Source organism: Watersipora subatra, chromosome 8 (assembly GCF_963576615.1).
Source record: "Watersipora subatra chromosome 8, tzWatSuba1.1, whole genome shotgun sequence".
Lineage (NCBI taxonomy): Eukaryota > Metazoa > Bryozoa > Gymnolaemata > Cheilostomatida > Watersiporidae > Watersipora > Watersipora subatra.
The window spans coordinates 36,726,429-36,743,885 of NC_088715.1; the positions used below are offsets into that span (position 1 = coordinate 36,726,429).

A 17,457-nucleotide genomic window follows, 5' to 3' on the forward strand; every position below is an offset into this window, starting at 1 on the left:
ACCTCACTTTTCCTTGCTTCCGAAGGGCCATCGCCAAGCGGATGTTTGTTAAAATCAAATTTCACTAAACCTTTAGAAAATTCGTTGACAAAAATGTTTTGCCAATGGTGGTAATAACGACGCCTATGAATTACGAAAAGTTTAGGTTTACCTCTATGGCTTGGAATAAAGTGATTTGCTAAAGCGATAACGACCGTTTCGGTAGCCGTTGGGCAAAAACTGTTCGAGTTAACCAAGTTGAGGTCGAGTTATGTAAAGCAATTTATCATTACGTGGAAACGAACCAAAGAAACCGTTCAAGTTAACCATGTGTTCGAGCTATCCGAAGGCGAGTTATCCATGTTTGACTATAATTCATTCTTGGGACATTGCCTGATGCCTGGAATATAGCCAAATAAATATTAAACTGATGCCAGCAAAATCACTGACTGGTTTGATTCTAGCACAGATTCTGATAGCAAATTGAGCAGAATAGCGGTGATTAGATAATATGCTCCAACTTCGGCTTAGAGTTGAAAACCAAAGTTAGACAGGACAATATAGAGACGTGTCACTTAGTCAGTATGTTAGAATAGAGTGTGAAGAGGCATGTCACATAGTCAGTATAGTAGAATAGAGTGTGAAGAGACATGTCACATAGTCAGTCTAGTAGAACAGAGTGTGAAAAGACATGTCACATAGTCAGCATAGTAAAATAGAATGTGAAAAGACATGTCACATAGTCAGTATGGTAGAATAGAGTGTGAAGAGACAAGTGACATAGTCAATATGGTAGAATAGAGTGTGAAGAGACAAGTTACATAGTCAGTATAGTAGAATAGATTGTGAAGAGACATGTCACATATTCAGTATAGTAAAATAGAGTGTGAAGAGACAAGTCTTATAGTCAGTATGGTAGAACAGAGTGTGAAAAGACATGTCACATAGTCAGCATAGTAAAATAGAATGTGAAAAGACATGTCACATAGTCAGTATGGTAGAATAGAGTGTGAAGAGACATGTCACGTAGTCAGTATAGTAGAATAGAATGTGAAGAGACAAGTCACATAGTCAATATGGTAGAATAGAGTGTGAAGAGACAAGTTACATAGTCAGTATAGTAGAATAGATTGTGAAGAGACATGTCACATAGTCATTATGGTGGAATAGATTGTGAAGAGACATATCACGTAGTCAGTATAGTAGAATAGAGTGTGAAGAGACATGTCACATAGTCAGTATAGTAGAATAGAAAGTGAAGAGACATGTCACATAGTCAGTATAGTAGAATAGAGTGTGAAGAGACATGTCACATAGTCATTATGGTAGAATAGATTGTGAAGAGACATGTCACATAGTCATTATGGTAGAATAGATTGTGAAGAGACATGTCACATAGTCAGTATGGTAGAATAGATTGTGAAGAGACATGTCACATAGTCATTATGGTAGAATAGATTGTGAAGAGACATGTCACATATTCAGTATAGTAAAATAGAGTGTGAAGAGACAAGTCTTATAGTCAGTATGGTAGAACAGAGTGTGAAAAGACATGTCACATAGTCAGCATAGTAAAATAGAATGTGAAAAGACATGTCACATAGTCAGTATGGTAGAATAGAGTGTGAAGAGACATGTCACATAGTCAGTATAGTAGAATAGAGTGTGAAGAGACATGTCACATAGTCAGTATAGTAGAATAGAAAGTGAAGAGACGTGTCACATGGTCAGTATAGTAAAATAGATTGTGAAGAGACATGTCACGTAGTCAGTATAGTAGAATAGATTGTGAAGAGACATGTCACATAGTCATTATGGTGGAATAGATTGTGAAGAGACATATCACGTAGTCAGTATAGTAGAATAGAGTGTGAAGAGACATGTCACATAGTCAGTATAGTAGAATAGAATGTGAAAAGGCATGTCACATAGTCATTATGGTGGAATAGATTGTGAAGAGACATATCACGTAGTCAGTATAGTAGAATAGATTGTGAAGAGACATGTCACATAGTCATTATGGTGGAATAGATTGTGAAGAGACATATCACGTAGTCAGTATAGTAGAATAGATTGTGAAGAGACATGTCACATAGTCAGTATAGTAGAATAGAGTGTGAAGAGACATGTCACATAGTCAGTATAGTAGAATAGAATGTGAAGAGACAAGTCACATAGTCAATATGGTAGAATAGAGTGTGAAAAGACAAGTTACATAGTCAGTATAGTAGAATAGAGTGTGTAGAGACGTGTCACATAGTCAGTATAGTAGAATAGAATGTGAAAAGGCATGTCACATAGTCATTATGGTAGAATAGAGTGTGAAGAGACATGTCACATGGTCAGTATAGTAAAATAGATTGTGAAGAGACATGTCACGTAGTCAGTATAGTAGAATAGATTGTGAAGAGACATGTCACATAGTCATTATGGTGGAATAGATTGTGAAGAGACATATCACGTAGTCAGTATAGTAGAATAGAGTGTGAAGAGACATGTCACATAGTCAGTATAGTAGAATAGAGTGTGAAGAGACATGTCACATAGTCATTATGGTAGAATAGATTGTGAAGAGACATGTCACATAGTCAGTATAGTAGAATAGAATGTGAAAAGACATGTCACATAGTCAGTATAGTAGAATAGATTGTGAAGAGACATGTCACATAGTCATTATGGTGGAATAGATTGTGAAGAGACATATCACGTAGTCAGTATAGTAGAATAGAGTGTGAAGAGACATGTCACATAGTCAGTATAGTAGAATAGAAAGTGAAGAGACATGTCACATAGTCAGTATAGTAGAATAGAGTGTGTAGAGACAAGTGACATAGTCAGTATAGTAGAATAGAGTGTGAAGAGACATGTCACATAGTCATTATGGTAGAATAGATTGTGAAGAGACATGTCACATAGTCAGTATAGTAGAATAGAGTGTGAAGAGACATGTCACATAGTCAGTATAGTAGAATAGATTGTGAAGAGACATGTCACATAGTCATTATGGTGGAATAGATTGTGAAGAGACATATCACGTAGTCAGTATAGTAGAATAGAGTGTGAAGAGACATGTCACATAGTCAGTATAGTAGAATAGAAAGTGAAGAGACATGTCACATAGTCAGTATAGTAGAATAGAGTGTGAAGAGACATATCACGTAGTCAGTATAGTAGAATAGAGTGTGAAGAGACATGTCACATAGTCAGTATAGTAGAATAGAGTGTGAAGAGACATGTCACATAGTCAGTATAGTAGAATAGAATGTGAAAAGACATGTCACATAGTCAGTATAGTAGAATAGAATGTGAAAAGGCATGTCACATAGTCAGTATAGTAGAATAGATTGTGAAGAGACATGTCACATAGTCATTATGGTGGAATAGATTGTGAAGAGACATATCACGTAGTCAGTATAGTAGAATAGAGTGTGAAGAGACATGTCACATAGTCAGTATAGTAGAATAGAAAGTGAAGAGACATGTCACATAGTCAGTATAGTAGAATAGAGTGTGTAGAGACAAGTGACATAGTCAGTATAGTAGAATAGAGTGTGAAGAGACATGTCACATAGTCATTATGGTAGAATAGATTGTGAAGAGACATGTCACATAGTCAGTATAGTAGAATAGAATGTGAAAAGACATGTCACGTAGTCAGTATAGTAGAATAGAATGTGAAAAGACGTGTCACATAGTCAGTATAGTAGAATAGATTGTGAAGAGACATGTCACATAGTCATTATGGTGGAATAGATTGTGAAGAGACATATCACGTAGTCAGTATAGTAGAATAGAGTGTGAAGAGACATGTCACATAGTCAGTATAGTAGAATAGAAAGTGAAGAGACATGTCACATAGTCAGTATAGTAGAATAGAGTGTGTAGAGACAAGTGACATAGTCAGTATAGTAGAATAGAGTGTGAAGAGACATGTCACATAGTCATTATGGTAGAATAGATTGTGAAGAGACATGTCACATAGTCAGTATGGTAGAACAGAATGTGAAAAGGCATGTCACATACTCAGTATTGTAGAATAGAATGTGAAAAGGCATGTCACATAGTCAGTATAGTAGAATAGAATGTGAAAAGGCATGTCACATAGTCAGTATAGTAGAATAGAGTGTGAAGAGACATGTGACATAGTCATTATGGTAGAATAGAGTGTGAAGAGACGTGTCACATAGTCAGTATAGTAGAATAGATTGTGAAGAGACGTGTCACATAGTCAGTATAGTAGAATAGAGTGTGAAGAGACATGTCACATAGTCAGTATGTGAGAATAGATTGTGAAGAGACATGTCACATAGTCAGTATGTGAGAATAGATTGTGAAGAGACATGTCACATAGTCAGTATGTGAGAATAGATTGTGAAGAGACATGTCACATAGTCATTATGGTGGAATAGATTGTGAAGAGACATATCACGTAGTCAGTATAGTAGAATAGAGTGTGAAGAGACATGTCACATAGTCATTATGGTGGAATAGATTGTGAAGAGACATATCACATAGTCAGTATGTGAGAATAGATTGTGAAGAGACATGTCACATAGTCAGTATGTGAGAATAGATTGTGAAGAGACGTGTCACATAGTCAGCATGTGAGAATAGATTGTGAAGAGACATGTCACATAGTCAACGTAGTAGACTAGAGTGCACAAAAATGATAATTTTAAATCTGCTTCATATACATGACATCCACTGTTTGATGCGCATTTTTATTGAAATCCATCGACGACTGGTAAACATTAGTAAGTTATGACATTTAATAATGAAAATAAGCAATGGAAATGATAACACAATAATAAAAGAGAGCACCCAACGCCTTCTATCAACCGTTGCTTACATCAGCATTGTTACCTTTGTTGTTTTCAATTTAATGTCGCGTAAAAAACCATAAGTTATACAAAATAATTTTTAAGAAACCAGGGGCATATAATTAGTGAGTAATAAGTGAACAATTATAAGAAACACAACTTACCTCTTACCAAGAGATTTTCCATCTAACTTACAGGGTTGTGGCTGTGCAGGAGTTTTAATATCAGCTGGAGAACTGTTTGAAGCAACAAATGCACTTTTTTTTTGTCGCCAGCGAATAAGACTGTCTCGAATGCTTTTCCATTTAAGACAAACATTCGAATCCGGTTTTGGAGAAAGTTCAGTGTGGCATACGGTATTTTCATGTGATCCAGCCAATGCAGCATGAGATGATGAAAGGGTTGCAGAAGTCTTCCGATCAGTGCTTAAACATTTCTTTGCAAAGTTCAGTTTTTCAACTCTTGAAGCAATGTTTTGCGTACGCATATATTTAGATAAAATCAATACTTGTTTTCGTGATTTTTTCATTAAAGATGTAGTAGATCCTTGCTTATGAGTCCGAAAACGATCAGATAAAGGCTGGGATTGTCGAGACAACTTAGGAAATCGTTTTGTGCAACTCTGGTTGTTTGTTTTACTCGATGGGAATATACTTGATGGGGATAGGCCTTTAGGCAATACAACAGAAGGATTTGAAAAGCTGCGTTTTGCTTTTTTGCATGGCGGATGTGCATTTGAAGATTCTATTTCTGAGACTTTCCAGACAAATTGATGTCTGAGGGAGTTTCGAGAAACCATATTTTCTTGCTGACTGTGTGGAGTGCAATTAGACATTTTACTTATTTTTTTCTTTTCTCCTTGATACTCATTGACGTGATTAAATGCTGATTGCAACTGGGTGTCCATGGCACGACCATTAATGCACTTAATCAGACATCTCAAAGTTTCTCCTTTCTTAATTGCTTCAACCTTGGATACTCGATAAAGCCAAGTCTCTAAATGAACATTTTGTTTTTTCGGTTTCAACACCTTATGAGAGAATGCTGAAGGAAAAAAATATTTGTGCACATTGTTTATTTTCCTTTTTTTTTGCAGCCTTAAAGCTTCCTGATAAAGTTCCGGAGTGAGTTGACAAGGTGGACAGCGAGTTCTGCCTGAATGACCTGCTGCCTGGTGACCTGCTGCCTGTTGACCAGCTGCCGAATTCACTGAGGTATTGCAAAACTGATTTTCAGGGTCATTGTGAATATCTATAAACAACATATCACAGGTGAATGGCAAACCAACAGCTATGTTGTTATTTTCACATTCACGAATGTGGGCGAAATACTATCAACTGCAATTAACATTAGAACAGTCGACATTAATAGATGTTGTCACCATGATTTGATCTCGTACTAATGATGCTAACCTCACACAGACGGTACAGTACTCAGCAACACTTTAGTACCAGCAGGTTTCATTGCAGTCACTAGCATCGGATTAGCTAATGTCAGGTCCTTTGTAGATACACTAACCAAACAACAGTTTGGGGTTCAATTCCCGAAACATGCCACTGGTATATACAGGAATGATATTCAACCATAAATTGCTCTCTGCAACTGGGCATGTCTCCAGCCGTCCAGTGCATTGTTTGTGTAACACTGGCTCTTAAAAACAAGCCCCGTCTTTGCTTGCAGTAGGCTAGCAGACATCATATTTGACTCCTCGAAGATGGAGGGTGTCTGCGTGTGCATGTATATATGATGTCATGTACAATGTCTACACGCAGGCATATATGATGTCATGTATAATGTCTACTCGCAGGCATATATGATGTCATGTACAATGTCTACACGCAGGCATATATGATGTCATGTACAACGTCTACACGCAGGCATATATGATGTCATGTACAATGTCTACACGCAGGCATATATGATGCCATGTACACGCATGTCTACACACAGGCATGCACGCATGGCACACACACACACACGCACGCACGCACGCACACACACCAATAAATGTTGAACCATCAGGTAAGAATGTGTTACAACCATAGAGTTATCTCCCCCTTGAATGATAACTTCATGTGGGTTTCCGGTGCCAACAAGGAGCGTTTAGGCCCTGCCCCTCTTTTGTGCTAGTCAGTCATAGTGATTGACTAGATCAATAACATCAGCCATGAGAAGGATTAAACAAGGATCATGAATTTCCAGTTAAGATTGTAATTAATGCTCATATTAAAGAAATGATGATTATAGTTTATTACTCTAATATATGCTTATTATTTAAAGCAATTCAATACCTACCAGGGACCGCTAAACATATTATGGAAATGTTTACTTTTCCATAAACATAAATATTTCCATAATTTTAGGGAAATGGGAAATTTTATTTTAGAAATATGGAAATGGTATGGAAATGGAAATAATATGGAAATTAATTATGGAAATGCTATGAAAATGTAAATAATATGGAAATGAAGTAGGGAAATGTTATCGAAATGGAAATAATATGAAAATGAATTATGGAAATGAATTATGGAAATGGAAATTATGACATACACATAATCCCTGATACCTACATGACTTGCAAAGGCACTGAATAGATAGTGTTAAGTACGTGAGTTAATGCAATCAGTTACTCATAGATAAAATAGATAGTCATACTGGGGTTGTATTACACTAGTGTGATGGGAAGCTAATTGACTGCCATTAACTATCAGCTGTACTACCCGAGTTGCCCGAGTAATAAAAAGTCTTTGGACAGAAAATTTATTTTTATATAACATTTACCATTCTAACTTTTAAACTTCATATCATGAGAAAATATTTTTAAGCAGTTCAAATGAATTAAGAGGAAAAAGAAAACAACTGTAAAGGTTTTCAAGCTTTTTCAAACAACTACAACTTTTAAATTTCGTATCATGAAAGAAGTGGTTTGTTGAAATAAATTAGGAAAAAAATAAAACTGTAAATGTGTTTAAATGTAAAATAATTAGCAAGTAATGGCTAAATATAATCTGTTTAGCAATGATTACAATGAAAAATTATTTAATTTAAATAATGTAATAAAAAAGTCTATTTTATTTTTAAATAATTATCCCACGACTGAATGAGCGGAAGCGAAGTTTGAGTTTTTATGATAAATGCATGAGCACACAACTTACGAAAATTATTCATAGACATTGAGACGAATATATTGTATCAAAATTTCCTTCAATAACCCTTGTATCAAAATTTCATCAACAAATTTAATCATCGTTTTGTAGAGTCGTTAAAGTATAGTAACGATACAAAACACATACAAACCTATTTAAATATGTTACCAAGTCTTGGTAAATTATCGAAATTCTCTTAAAACTTACCCATCTGATCGGATTATACACAAATAGAGATTCATTTGGCCGAAAACTGTTATTAAAACTTGCTAAGCCTCACTTTCATTAAAGTTAAGACCCGAAATTGAAACGTCGAGCGACAGGGAATAGAACGATTAAGTTGTGTGCAGTTCACGAAGAAAAAAAATGTGCACATTTCACCAGTCTATAGCATTGTCGAATTGCCGAAGGTTTCTGTAATTAACATAGGAGTACTGAAATCGTTTCATTTTTGCCGACTTCAAAGTATCTGACTTTTTAGAAACATTCGATTACTTTGGTATTCTAACTGATGTCAAACGCAGTGTAATTAAAGGAAATGACGATGATATTTTTATCTAACGATTCTTATGAGATTACCATATTTAATTATAAGTTTGGATATTCTTTTTGATACTTCTTGATAGTGTTAGCTATGACCTTTCTAAAATGTAAACAAAAATGTTCATTGGTTTTCTATTATTACTGTATTACTATATTAATAATATTGGTTATTTTAATAATATCAGTGCATTTTATTTCTAATATTGCATTTCTCTTATTGCAGCGGGAAAGATATAAACATATAATCATTCCCTTTCATTATTGCTGTTTGTTGTATATAATGACACCCACATCCAGTACATTACAGCTACCATTGCAGTTATCCTATTGCAATGCAGTGCCATTTGACTGCTAATATTGCATTTCTCAACCATCAGTACCCGTTCTTTTTTCCAATATCACATTGGTTGTGAGCTGTATGACAGTGGAATTTCTAGTAGTTTAGTATAATTAAGTATAATTTTTTTTAATCTAACATATAACAACATTTGCCACTTAAACTTTCAAACTACATATTATGAGAAGTGTTTTGTGTAATTGAAATAAATAAAGAGAAGAGAGAAAATAAAAACAACTGTAAATGTTTTCAAGCTTTTTCAAACAACCACAACTTTTAAATTTCATATCATGAAAGAAGTTTTTTGTTGAAATGAATTAGGAAGAAAAATGAAACTCCAAATGTGTTTAAATGTAAATGTGAAATAATTAGCAAGTAATGGCTAAATATAATCTCTTTAGCTATGATTACAATAAAAAATTATTTAATTATCAAGGTAATAAAAAGTCTATTTTATCTTTAAATAATTATAATTTAGTATAATTAAGTATAATTTATTTTTGTCTAACATGTAACAACATTTGCCAGTCTAACTTTCAAACTTTTTGCTTGCTTACATCAAACAAAGATGTCCACTATGTCAATACTTTCAGCTGATGGCAGTTGATTAGTTTCCCATCACACCAATGTAAAGGCGTGGTCACACGAGCACCGAACCGACGAAGGATCGGTTCGGAGGCTGGTTCGGTTCGTGGCACATGTCACACGGCCACCGAAGTAACTTCGCTTCCTAGATACCATACGTATAGAGACAGGACACGGTTTCATTAGTAGTTGTTATGTATTTGAGTTAAATATTTCTATTGTAAACAAAAAAACTTTGAGGAACAATTATAAATTATAATTACACAGCAGATTTATCAGAAGATCGTTCGGCTGCTCAAAATAAATCACTCGATACAAATATTTTGCTAACCCTTCCCATCAACATAATTATATTTTTTATTAACATATGAATGTTTTTCTATGCTGAGTACATAACAAACAAAAACAGTCTTTGTCATAGTACTGTGGTTTTACATAAATAAATCAGTCAACGATAGTTCATCAGGATGAATATCACACATTACTTATATTCTACACGAAAGAAAATCACAACCATTCCTTTACGTTTATGCAAAACCTAAGTGCAACATCTTACATTTATGCAACCCAATCACAAGTCCGGGTGAACCTTGTCGTAAATTGCTTCATGTTGTTTATTTAACAAAATAAAAGTATCGTCCCATTTCTTTGTTAACTTTACTCACTCGCATGTAAGAAGAAATGTGACGCGTGCTCGCTAGAATTCTAGAATTTAAACCAGCCAATAAGAGCAAGGGTTCGGCACGAAATTTCGAGCAGTACCGAAATAGTTCGTTTCGGCCAGAAATGTCCTCAGCTGAACTTTTTAGAGCTGAAAACGACGTCGTTTTGCGTCATTTAGTTCGGTTCGGTGCCCGTGTGACCACGGCTTTACTCTCACGCAGTTGGTCTTACTCTCACGCAGTTGGTCTTACTCTCACGCAGTTGGTCTTACTCTCACGCAGTTGGTCTTACTCTCACGCAGTTGGTCTTACTCTCACGCAGTTGGTCTTACTCTCACGCAGTTGGTCTTACTCTCACGCAGTTGGTCTTACTCTCACGCAGTTAGTCTTACTCTCACGCAGTTGGTCTGTCTAACTCACACACAGTTGGTCTTACTCTCACGCAGTTGGTCTTACTCTCACGCAGTTGGTCTTACTTTCTCGCAGTTGGTCTTACTCTTACGCAGTTGGTCTTACTCTTACGCAGTTGGTCTTACTCTCACGCATCTGGTCTTACTCTCACGCAGTTGGTCTTACTCTCACGCAGTTGGTCTTACTCTCACACAGTTGGTCTTACTCTCATGCCGGTACATAAACAGAAAAGGTTCGTACACAGCAATAGAAAGCCAGGCAGTCATGGAGCATGTCTGGAAATGGAAAGTCGAGGCTGACCAGATGACCATCTACGTTTTTGGTGTATAATTCTCAATATTATTGCATAACCCCTTTCTTGGAGTGACTATGCGACATTTATGTATTGTTTGTTTTAGGCTATATAGGCTGCTACCCTCTGGCTTTGCTTACCAGGAATGGGTACCCCAGCAAGTATCACATGACTTATATGTCTATTATATGTAATTCGTGCTTTTTAGAGCTGGAAACGACGTCGTTTTGCGTCATTTAGTTTGGTTCGGCGCTCGTGTGACCACCCCTTAATACAACCCTAGTATCTGTCTTATCTATGAGTAACCAATGGTATACAGCCCCCCATGTGTGGGGGCTGTATATCATTGGAGTGATTGATTGCAATACTCACTTACTTAACACTATCTATTCAGTGCCTTTGCGAGGCATATAGGTATTGAATTGCTTTAAATAATAAGCATATATTAGAGTAATAAACTATAATCATCATTTCTTTAATATGAGCATTAATTACTATCTTAACTGTGGAAATTCATGATCATTCTCATGGCTGATGTTATTGTTCTGTCAATCACTACGACGGGGGGCGTGGCCTAAACGCTCCTTGTTGGCACCGGAAATGCTTGTTGTTGAAGGCACAGATATCACTCTAGGGGGAGATAACTCAATGGTTACAACCTCCTTCATGAACTAAAAAGTATGTAGTGCCCAACCCAACCCAACTTAGGGTTGGCCGAGTTAATGAAAGTAGACCACTTGATGTGATCACTCTAGTTGAAAATGTCCCACTAGACCAGGGGTCTGCAACCTTTTCCACTCAAAGAGCCATTTGGACTTATTTTCTGCAGGAAAAAACGCAGTGGGAGCCATAAACACCCTTCGATATTTTAAATTGAAAATACATAAATACTACATGCAAGGTTTTTGTTTAGCTCTTAATGCTTTTATACCATGTTAACAACATAAAACGCAAAACTGTGGCATGTATAATGATTTGCCGACTGAGAAAAAAATGACACTTTTGCAAAGAACAATAAAATAGGTAATAATAACTTTATCTTAAAATATTACATTGTTTACGAAGTTACTAAAAAAGACTTGCGATTTCATGTTTAATTCAGTCCTTCTTTAAACAAAACGCTGACCTTGAATTCTAACTGCAGCAAATGCCATTCATACAACAATTTTTGCTCAAATAGCCTTACGCATCAGTTCCAAAACGGCCTTTTTTCTCTTATCTCCCTCTGGATATCTTTGAGCAAAGGCTGCATGTTTATTCTGAAAGTGTCCTGCGACATTTGAGCTTTTGTTTGCAAATTTCTCATTACATATTATATCACATTACATATTAAGCAAACTGGTGGACCAGTCTCATCAGCAGTGAAAGCAAACTAATCAGCCCACTTAGGATTAAATGTTCTATTTTCCTCTGTCACTTTTTTTCCTTAGTATTCTTCATAGTTCGCCTACCTGGGGTATAGAAAATAAACAAATGTCGTGCCAGCTGGTGTAACTTTGGCGGTTTTATTGGCGCATAAACAATGACACATAACAAGCGACAACGTTTGATTTATCACCATAATTACAGTTTTTTCAGTCAGAGGGAGCCGCAGTGAGGGGGATGAAAAAGCCGCGGGTTGCTGACCCCTGCACTAGACAATGATGTACCAACTGATGATGCGACACAAGTACTTCATGCTTTCACCTTACCTGTAGCATTTCTGTATTCAAACGAATTCTGATATGAACCGTCCTTCAAGGCACTCTGTTGATTGTAAAGTCTAGGTGGATCATAGTAATCGCTTCCAATCCTCCACAGTGGAGGTGAAATGCTACGATAAGGAGAGCTGCCATCTAGCCTGATGGGCTCAATCTCTAATGTGCCTAAAGAGAACACAAAACACTTGACACCAAAAGCAAATTTTACTGCCAGTCCAAACTTTGGACCTCATAATATCATGCGAATAAAACAAACATCAAGGGGACAGAAAATCAAGATTAATGAAATAAGGACATTGAAGCATCGTAACTTACTTGGCGCTAGGAAATGAACCCAGCCTAAACGCCTGTCCACCAAAAACAAGAACGTTTCTTTGTTTAAACCCTCATGCATAGGAGTTGCACCCTCATGCATAGGAGTTGAACTCTTATATACAGGAGTTGCTTCAACACACTACAATTCAGCAAACAAACTCAGATTATGTAAAATAGGGATGAGACTTTCAAAGACAAGTTCTAAATAAGGTGACACAAAAAAAGTCAAAAAATAGGTGAGAGTAGCCATAGCTGCCGCATCTTCTAATAGTCTCGACAACATTGGTAGTCGTTTAGACTGCCCATCGTTAAATGTGAATGTCAATGATTGAAGCAAGGTGAAGCGATAAAAACTTATTTGAGCGCCCCTTCAACTTCAAGCAACTTCCACTATTGCTTTGACATTCAGAGTAGAGCTAGCTTGTAGCTGCTTGATGCAACAGTTGCATCAACATGTCTCTGACCCTTTAAAAATGAATGCAATAGAAAGGCAACCAACTATGACGGGAGCATCACCGATTGTTAAGTGAGCTGCAGCAATGAGCTGATATCAGTGCCACCAAGATGCACAGATTGTTTAGGCTTCTGATTGAGTTTAACTTGGTATTAGCTCAAAAATCAACATCAACAGCAAAATTTGAGCAAAAAATTGGCTCAACACACAAAATAATTTCAAACATATGACCTTGACATTTTCCCAAACTTCAGTTTTGTAAGTAAACGTTAAATGTCTGATAAAATTTACAACGAAAATCTAAGTGTAGTAAAAAATTAGATAAATAAAGTTAATCTGGCCTAAAACTAATGTGAGTAAAACTATTTTCCTTATTTCCAGCAATCAGTTTCTATCTGTTTAACATTGATTTCATTTTAGATAGAAAAACACAAGTTTTTTTTTACTGAGTAATAGGTTTTTACTTTTTTATATAATAAAGATTTTACATTTTATTTTTTACATAGTTACATATATAATGGATTTGTTGTAATGCTGTATATGCAGAGGTCCATGATCTAAAGTCGGAATCCAAAGCTCTTCACAGCGCATCAACTGCATTCTAAGAGTTTATTAACTCCCAATAGCTGATAACTCTTAATAGATGCCCAATTAATTGTTTTACTGAGCATAAATACATATTCAGTAAAACAACATCTAACAAGGGTCCATGTAAATTGCCATAACTTCTTAACCACATGGTTTAAGCAAAATACCAAATTAATCAGCATAAAATTTTACAACTTGATGTCACAAAAAGGCTACAAATGTCAGAAAATGCAGAATGAGCTCTGACACTTTTTTCAAGTCAGACGAGCTATCAATATTATTATAGTTTATGCTATTATTATTATTATTAGTGTTAAAAATAAATAATCATTCTTATTATTTTTCAAAAAACTATCACCTAAGATCTGATCATCTAATAATTTACAATTAGTGAAAGTTATGTACCGTACGTACTGTTACATTGTAGCTGCAATGCATCTGGCATGACCATTGCAAAGAAGAAACAAAAAATTAGTTTTTGCAAAGCAAAACTAAGCTCAATGGGCTGTAAACATATTTTATATTGGCTCCACATATGCAGATAAATGTTCCCTTTTATTTAAGTCCAGATACAATAGGCTCATTAATTAACTACTAACAGATCAGAATCATAGTTTGTACAGAGTCTACTAAAGCCGCAGTATGTAGCGCTTGGTATGCGAAAAGCTAAACAAATTAGCAAGGACAGCCTACCTTTAAAGAGGATTTCTTTATGACTCTCACCATCTTTCGTAAGTTGAGTCAATTCGTAAGTTGGTGTTCATGAAACCTATAGTTATATTATATAAATCATATATTATATATATTATATAAACCTATAGCATTTCTCACAATTAGGAATATTGTAGCTCTTGGGTACACACACTTTCATCTAGCAATGGGTAATTGAGAGCTATTTGGGTCATGATCTTAAAAACCATGGTTAAAGATGTAGTTGCGTCGAAAAACTCGATTTAATGAAATTAAGACCCATAAAAGGCTGAAACTTCAGCTACAACTTGATGCCATTTTTGTCTTTGTAGACCAACCCTGTCCAGAGATATATGCGTTTGAATAAGGCGCTCTTTTAAAAAGCTCACATTCCAGCTGGTGCTTCTTTCGTGACGTCACAAGCAATATATCTGAAAAGAAACCACGAGCGATAAATATGAGGTTGCTTCCTTAGCCAATCATCAGCGCGAAATCTTTATATAGGCCGTAATAAATGTTATCACTCGTAAAACGTGTTGTCTGTGATCTCAATTTTAGGGATTTTACTCTATTATTGAATCGTATGGACATCAATATTTACTATTAATTAACATCATTACTTTAATGGATTACTCAATCGACACGTTTTATTGGCGAACAGCATAATTGTAAAAATTACTGCGAAGGTGACTCCGAGTTTTTTTGGCATCAGGTAGTTAAAGTTCTACGGAGGAAAATTGGAAAATGGAGGTAAATTTATCTTTTACTTTGGCTCTCCTATAGAGTTTCCTGTTGAGTTTACATTCAGATTATATTTCCCTGCATGAGGCTAAAATGCAATTTCCTGCGCATGCGAGATACGTATGTACAGTGAGTTCTTGACGGCGTCTTTTTAATCTTTAGCATCTAGCAATACAATGGCTTAGATTGATGAATATACTAAAGGTAATATTTTAGTACTCATTAATACATGTACTAATCAATAAAATTATAACCTTTTGCTATCACTAATCATCGTTTTATATTTTTTTATCAGTTCACCTAGCTACACTTGGTTCAAATTTTCTGTGGCAGTATTATCTAGTAAATTAGATTTATGATTTGACTATATGTTCACTTGTCACTTGTAGAAAGTTAAAAAAATCGAATGATCAATGCAAATCATTAACTTCCAGAACCAAAGCTTCGAATCGTTGGCTTGGCGTACTTGTGCCTTTGTTAAACATTTATTCGTTTTTAAAATTACACTTGCAATCTATCAAACACCCAATTTGAAAGCTTTCAGTAGATACGCTTTAGAATGACATATCTATGAATGAAATATATTTATTGCATTTGTTTTACTGATTACAGGATGTTTCTGTCGCCCCACCAGCCGAAGAAGCTTTGTCAGTGTGGAAACTGCCATAAAGGGGAAAAAGAGACTTGAATGTGTGCTGCATAGACCATGATGTTTTGTTTGAGTTTGTTGGAATAGATAAATTTGCCTTATTGTATCAGCTAAAACGATGTGAGTGGCCACGACTTGATGAATATTTTTCATAAAAGCTTTATGCCGAGATGAAAATCTTTTTGCTTGTAAAAATGATGTAATAAAATTATATTGTTGAAGATAATGCAAAACATGATTCGCAGAATATTGTAGTGAATTGGATACGGTATATGGATGTCAGCAGAACTGGAGAATGTGAGTTCAAATCCAGTTTGCAGCAGACTTCTCATCCTTAAAACTCTATCCCTATGTATATTCTTTTCAAAGACGCAGCTTGCTTATTTTACTTACGGTGGTAAGAAACTAGTTTTCGGTGTGGGCAATGATATACAGCCCGCCGCAAGGGTATGCGACAGACATAATGTGGGCAGGGCTTTTGGGTGGCTGTATATCGTTAGTGTGGGTAGCAGCGGAACTGTGCTGATACAAAGACCTTATTCTACATAGTTTGCTTGACAGAATTACCGTAGACTGTTAGAATTGGTAGTGGGTACTCGAATGTTTACACAGCATTTGGAGAAAGTGAGTAAAACAAATTTTCAATTTTCGTTATTTGAGGCCGTTGAAACATTCATAATAATGTATCTGTAGCAAGGTTTAAAATTTTATTCTAGCCAACATGAGCAAATACAAAATAAAATATATGCTAATAGAGCCGCATAGGACTAGACTCTTATCGCAAATAGCCGATGTGAATACGAGATATATTGACAGATAAATCGCATGTGACATCATTTTGGGCAAGTCTAGGCATGTTTTTTGACCTGAGCCTTTTTACCGCGATCAGATTTTTTCGATTTTAATCTGCAAATATCTTGGCAATGAGATCGCCTAACACAACAAACAACATATCAACTGATAGAGAAAAAAAATCCTTTGTTTTAAAATCAACTCAAATTTGATGCAACCACATCTTTAAGTCAGGTATGTGAGATTTTGAGTTATCTACACTAGCAGAAGGAGAACACTTGAAAATTTTGAAAAAAAATTTCAATTCTAACTTTATTACAACAGGTTTTATGGTCAATAAACTGAATGCACGTTCATCATTAGTGCGAAAATATGGATCTGAGAAAAATGGTATTAAAGTTTGAGAAACGAAAACCCATGCGCAATTCTGTTTACATTTCAAAACCTCATAGCAACCAATATCACAAAGTTGCGATATATATCTAGATTTCTGTACTTTTATACAAAAACCTATGGTGAATTTAAAAATCTAAACAGATTTTAGCTGACTGTCATAAAAATAGCTTTATATCTATCAGAACATATGTTACTTATTCTTAATTTTGCAGATATTAAAAACGGCTTGGCAGTATCGCGATTTTGGGCACAGCTGTAGTATCACCAACAAAATCTTTAGAAAAATAATAACAGTAACGTATTGCACACCATCGGACACTATATAATCCGATCTTGTAAAATCGAATAATAATGCTT

At 35.5% G+C, this 17,457-nt stretch overlaps 1 protein-coding gene across 3 annotated transcripts in view; it reads right to left on the bottom strand.

The window, feature by feature from the left end:
• Positions 1-17,457, bottom strand: part of LOC137401562 (uncharacterized) — a 68,136-nt gene that overhangs the window by 34,741 nt on the left and 15,938 nt on the right. For all 3 annotated transcript variants that reach the window (XR_010979353.1, XR_010979352.1, XM_068087984.1), the window contains exons 2-5: positions 14,526-14,601; positions 12,791-12,929; positions 12,467-12,640; positions 4,964-6,050 (exon numbers count right to left, since the gene is read on the bottom strand). Coding sequence is in view for 1 of the 3 variants with exons in the window: in XM_068087984.1 (XP_067944085.1) it covers positions 4,964-6,050; positions 12,467-12,640; positions 12,791-12,929; positions 14,526-14,558 (1,433 nt within the window). In the remaining 2 variants the exon portion in view is untranslated. The remainder of the gene's footprint in view (positions 1-4,963; positions 6,051-12,466; positions 12,641-12,790; positions 12,930-14,525; positions 14,602-17,457) is intronic.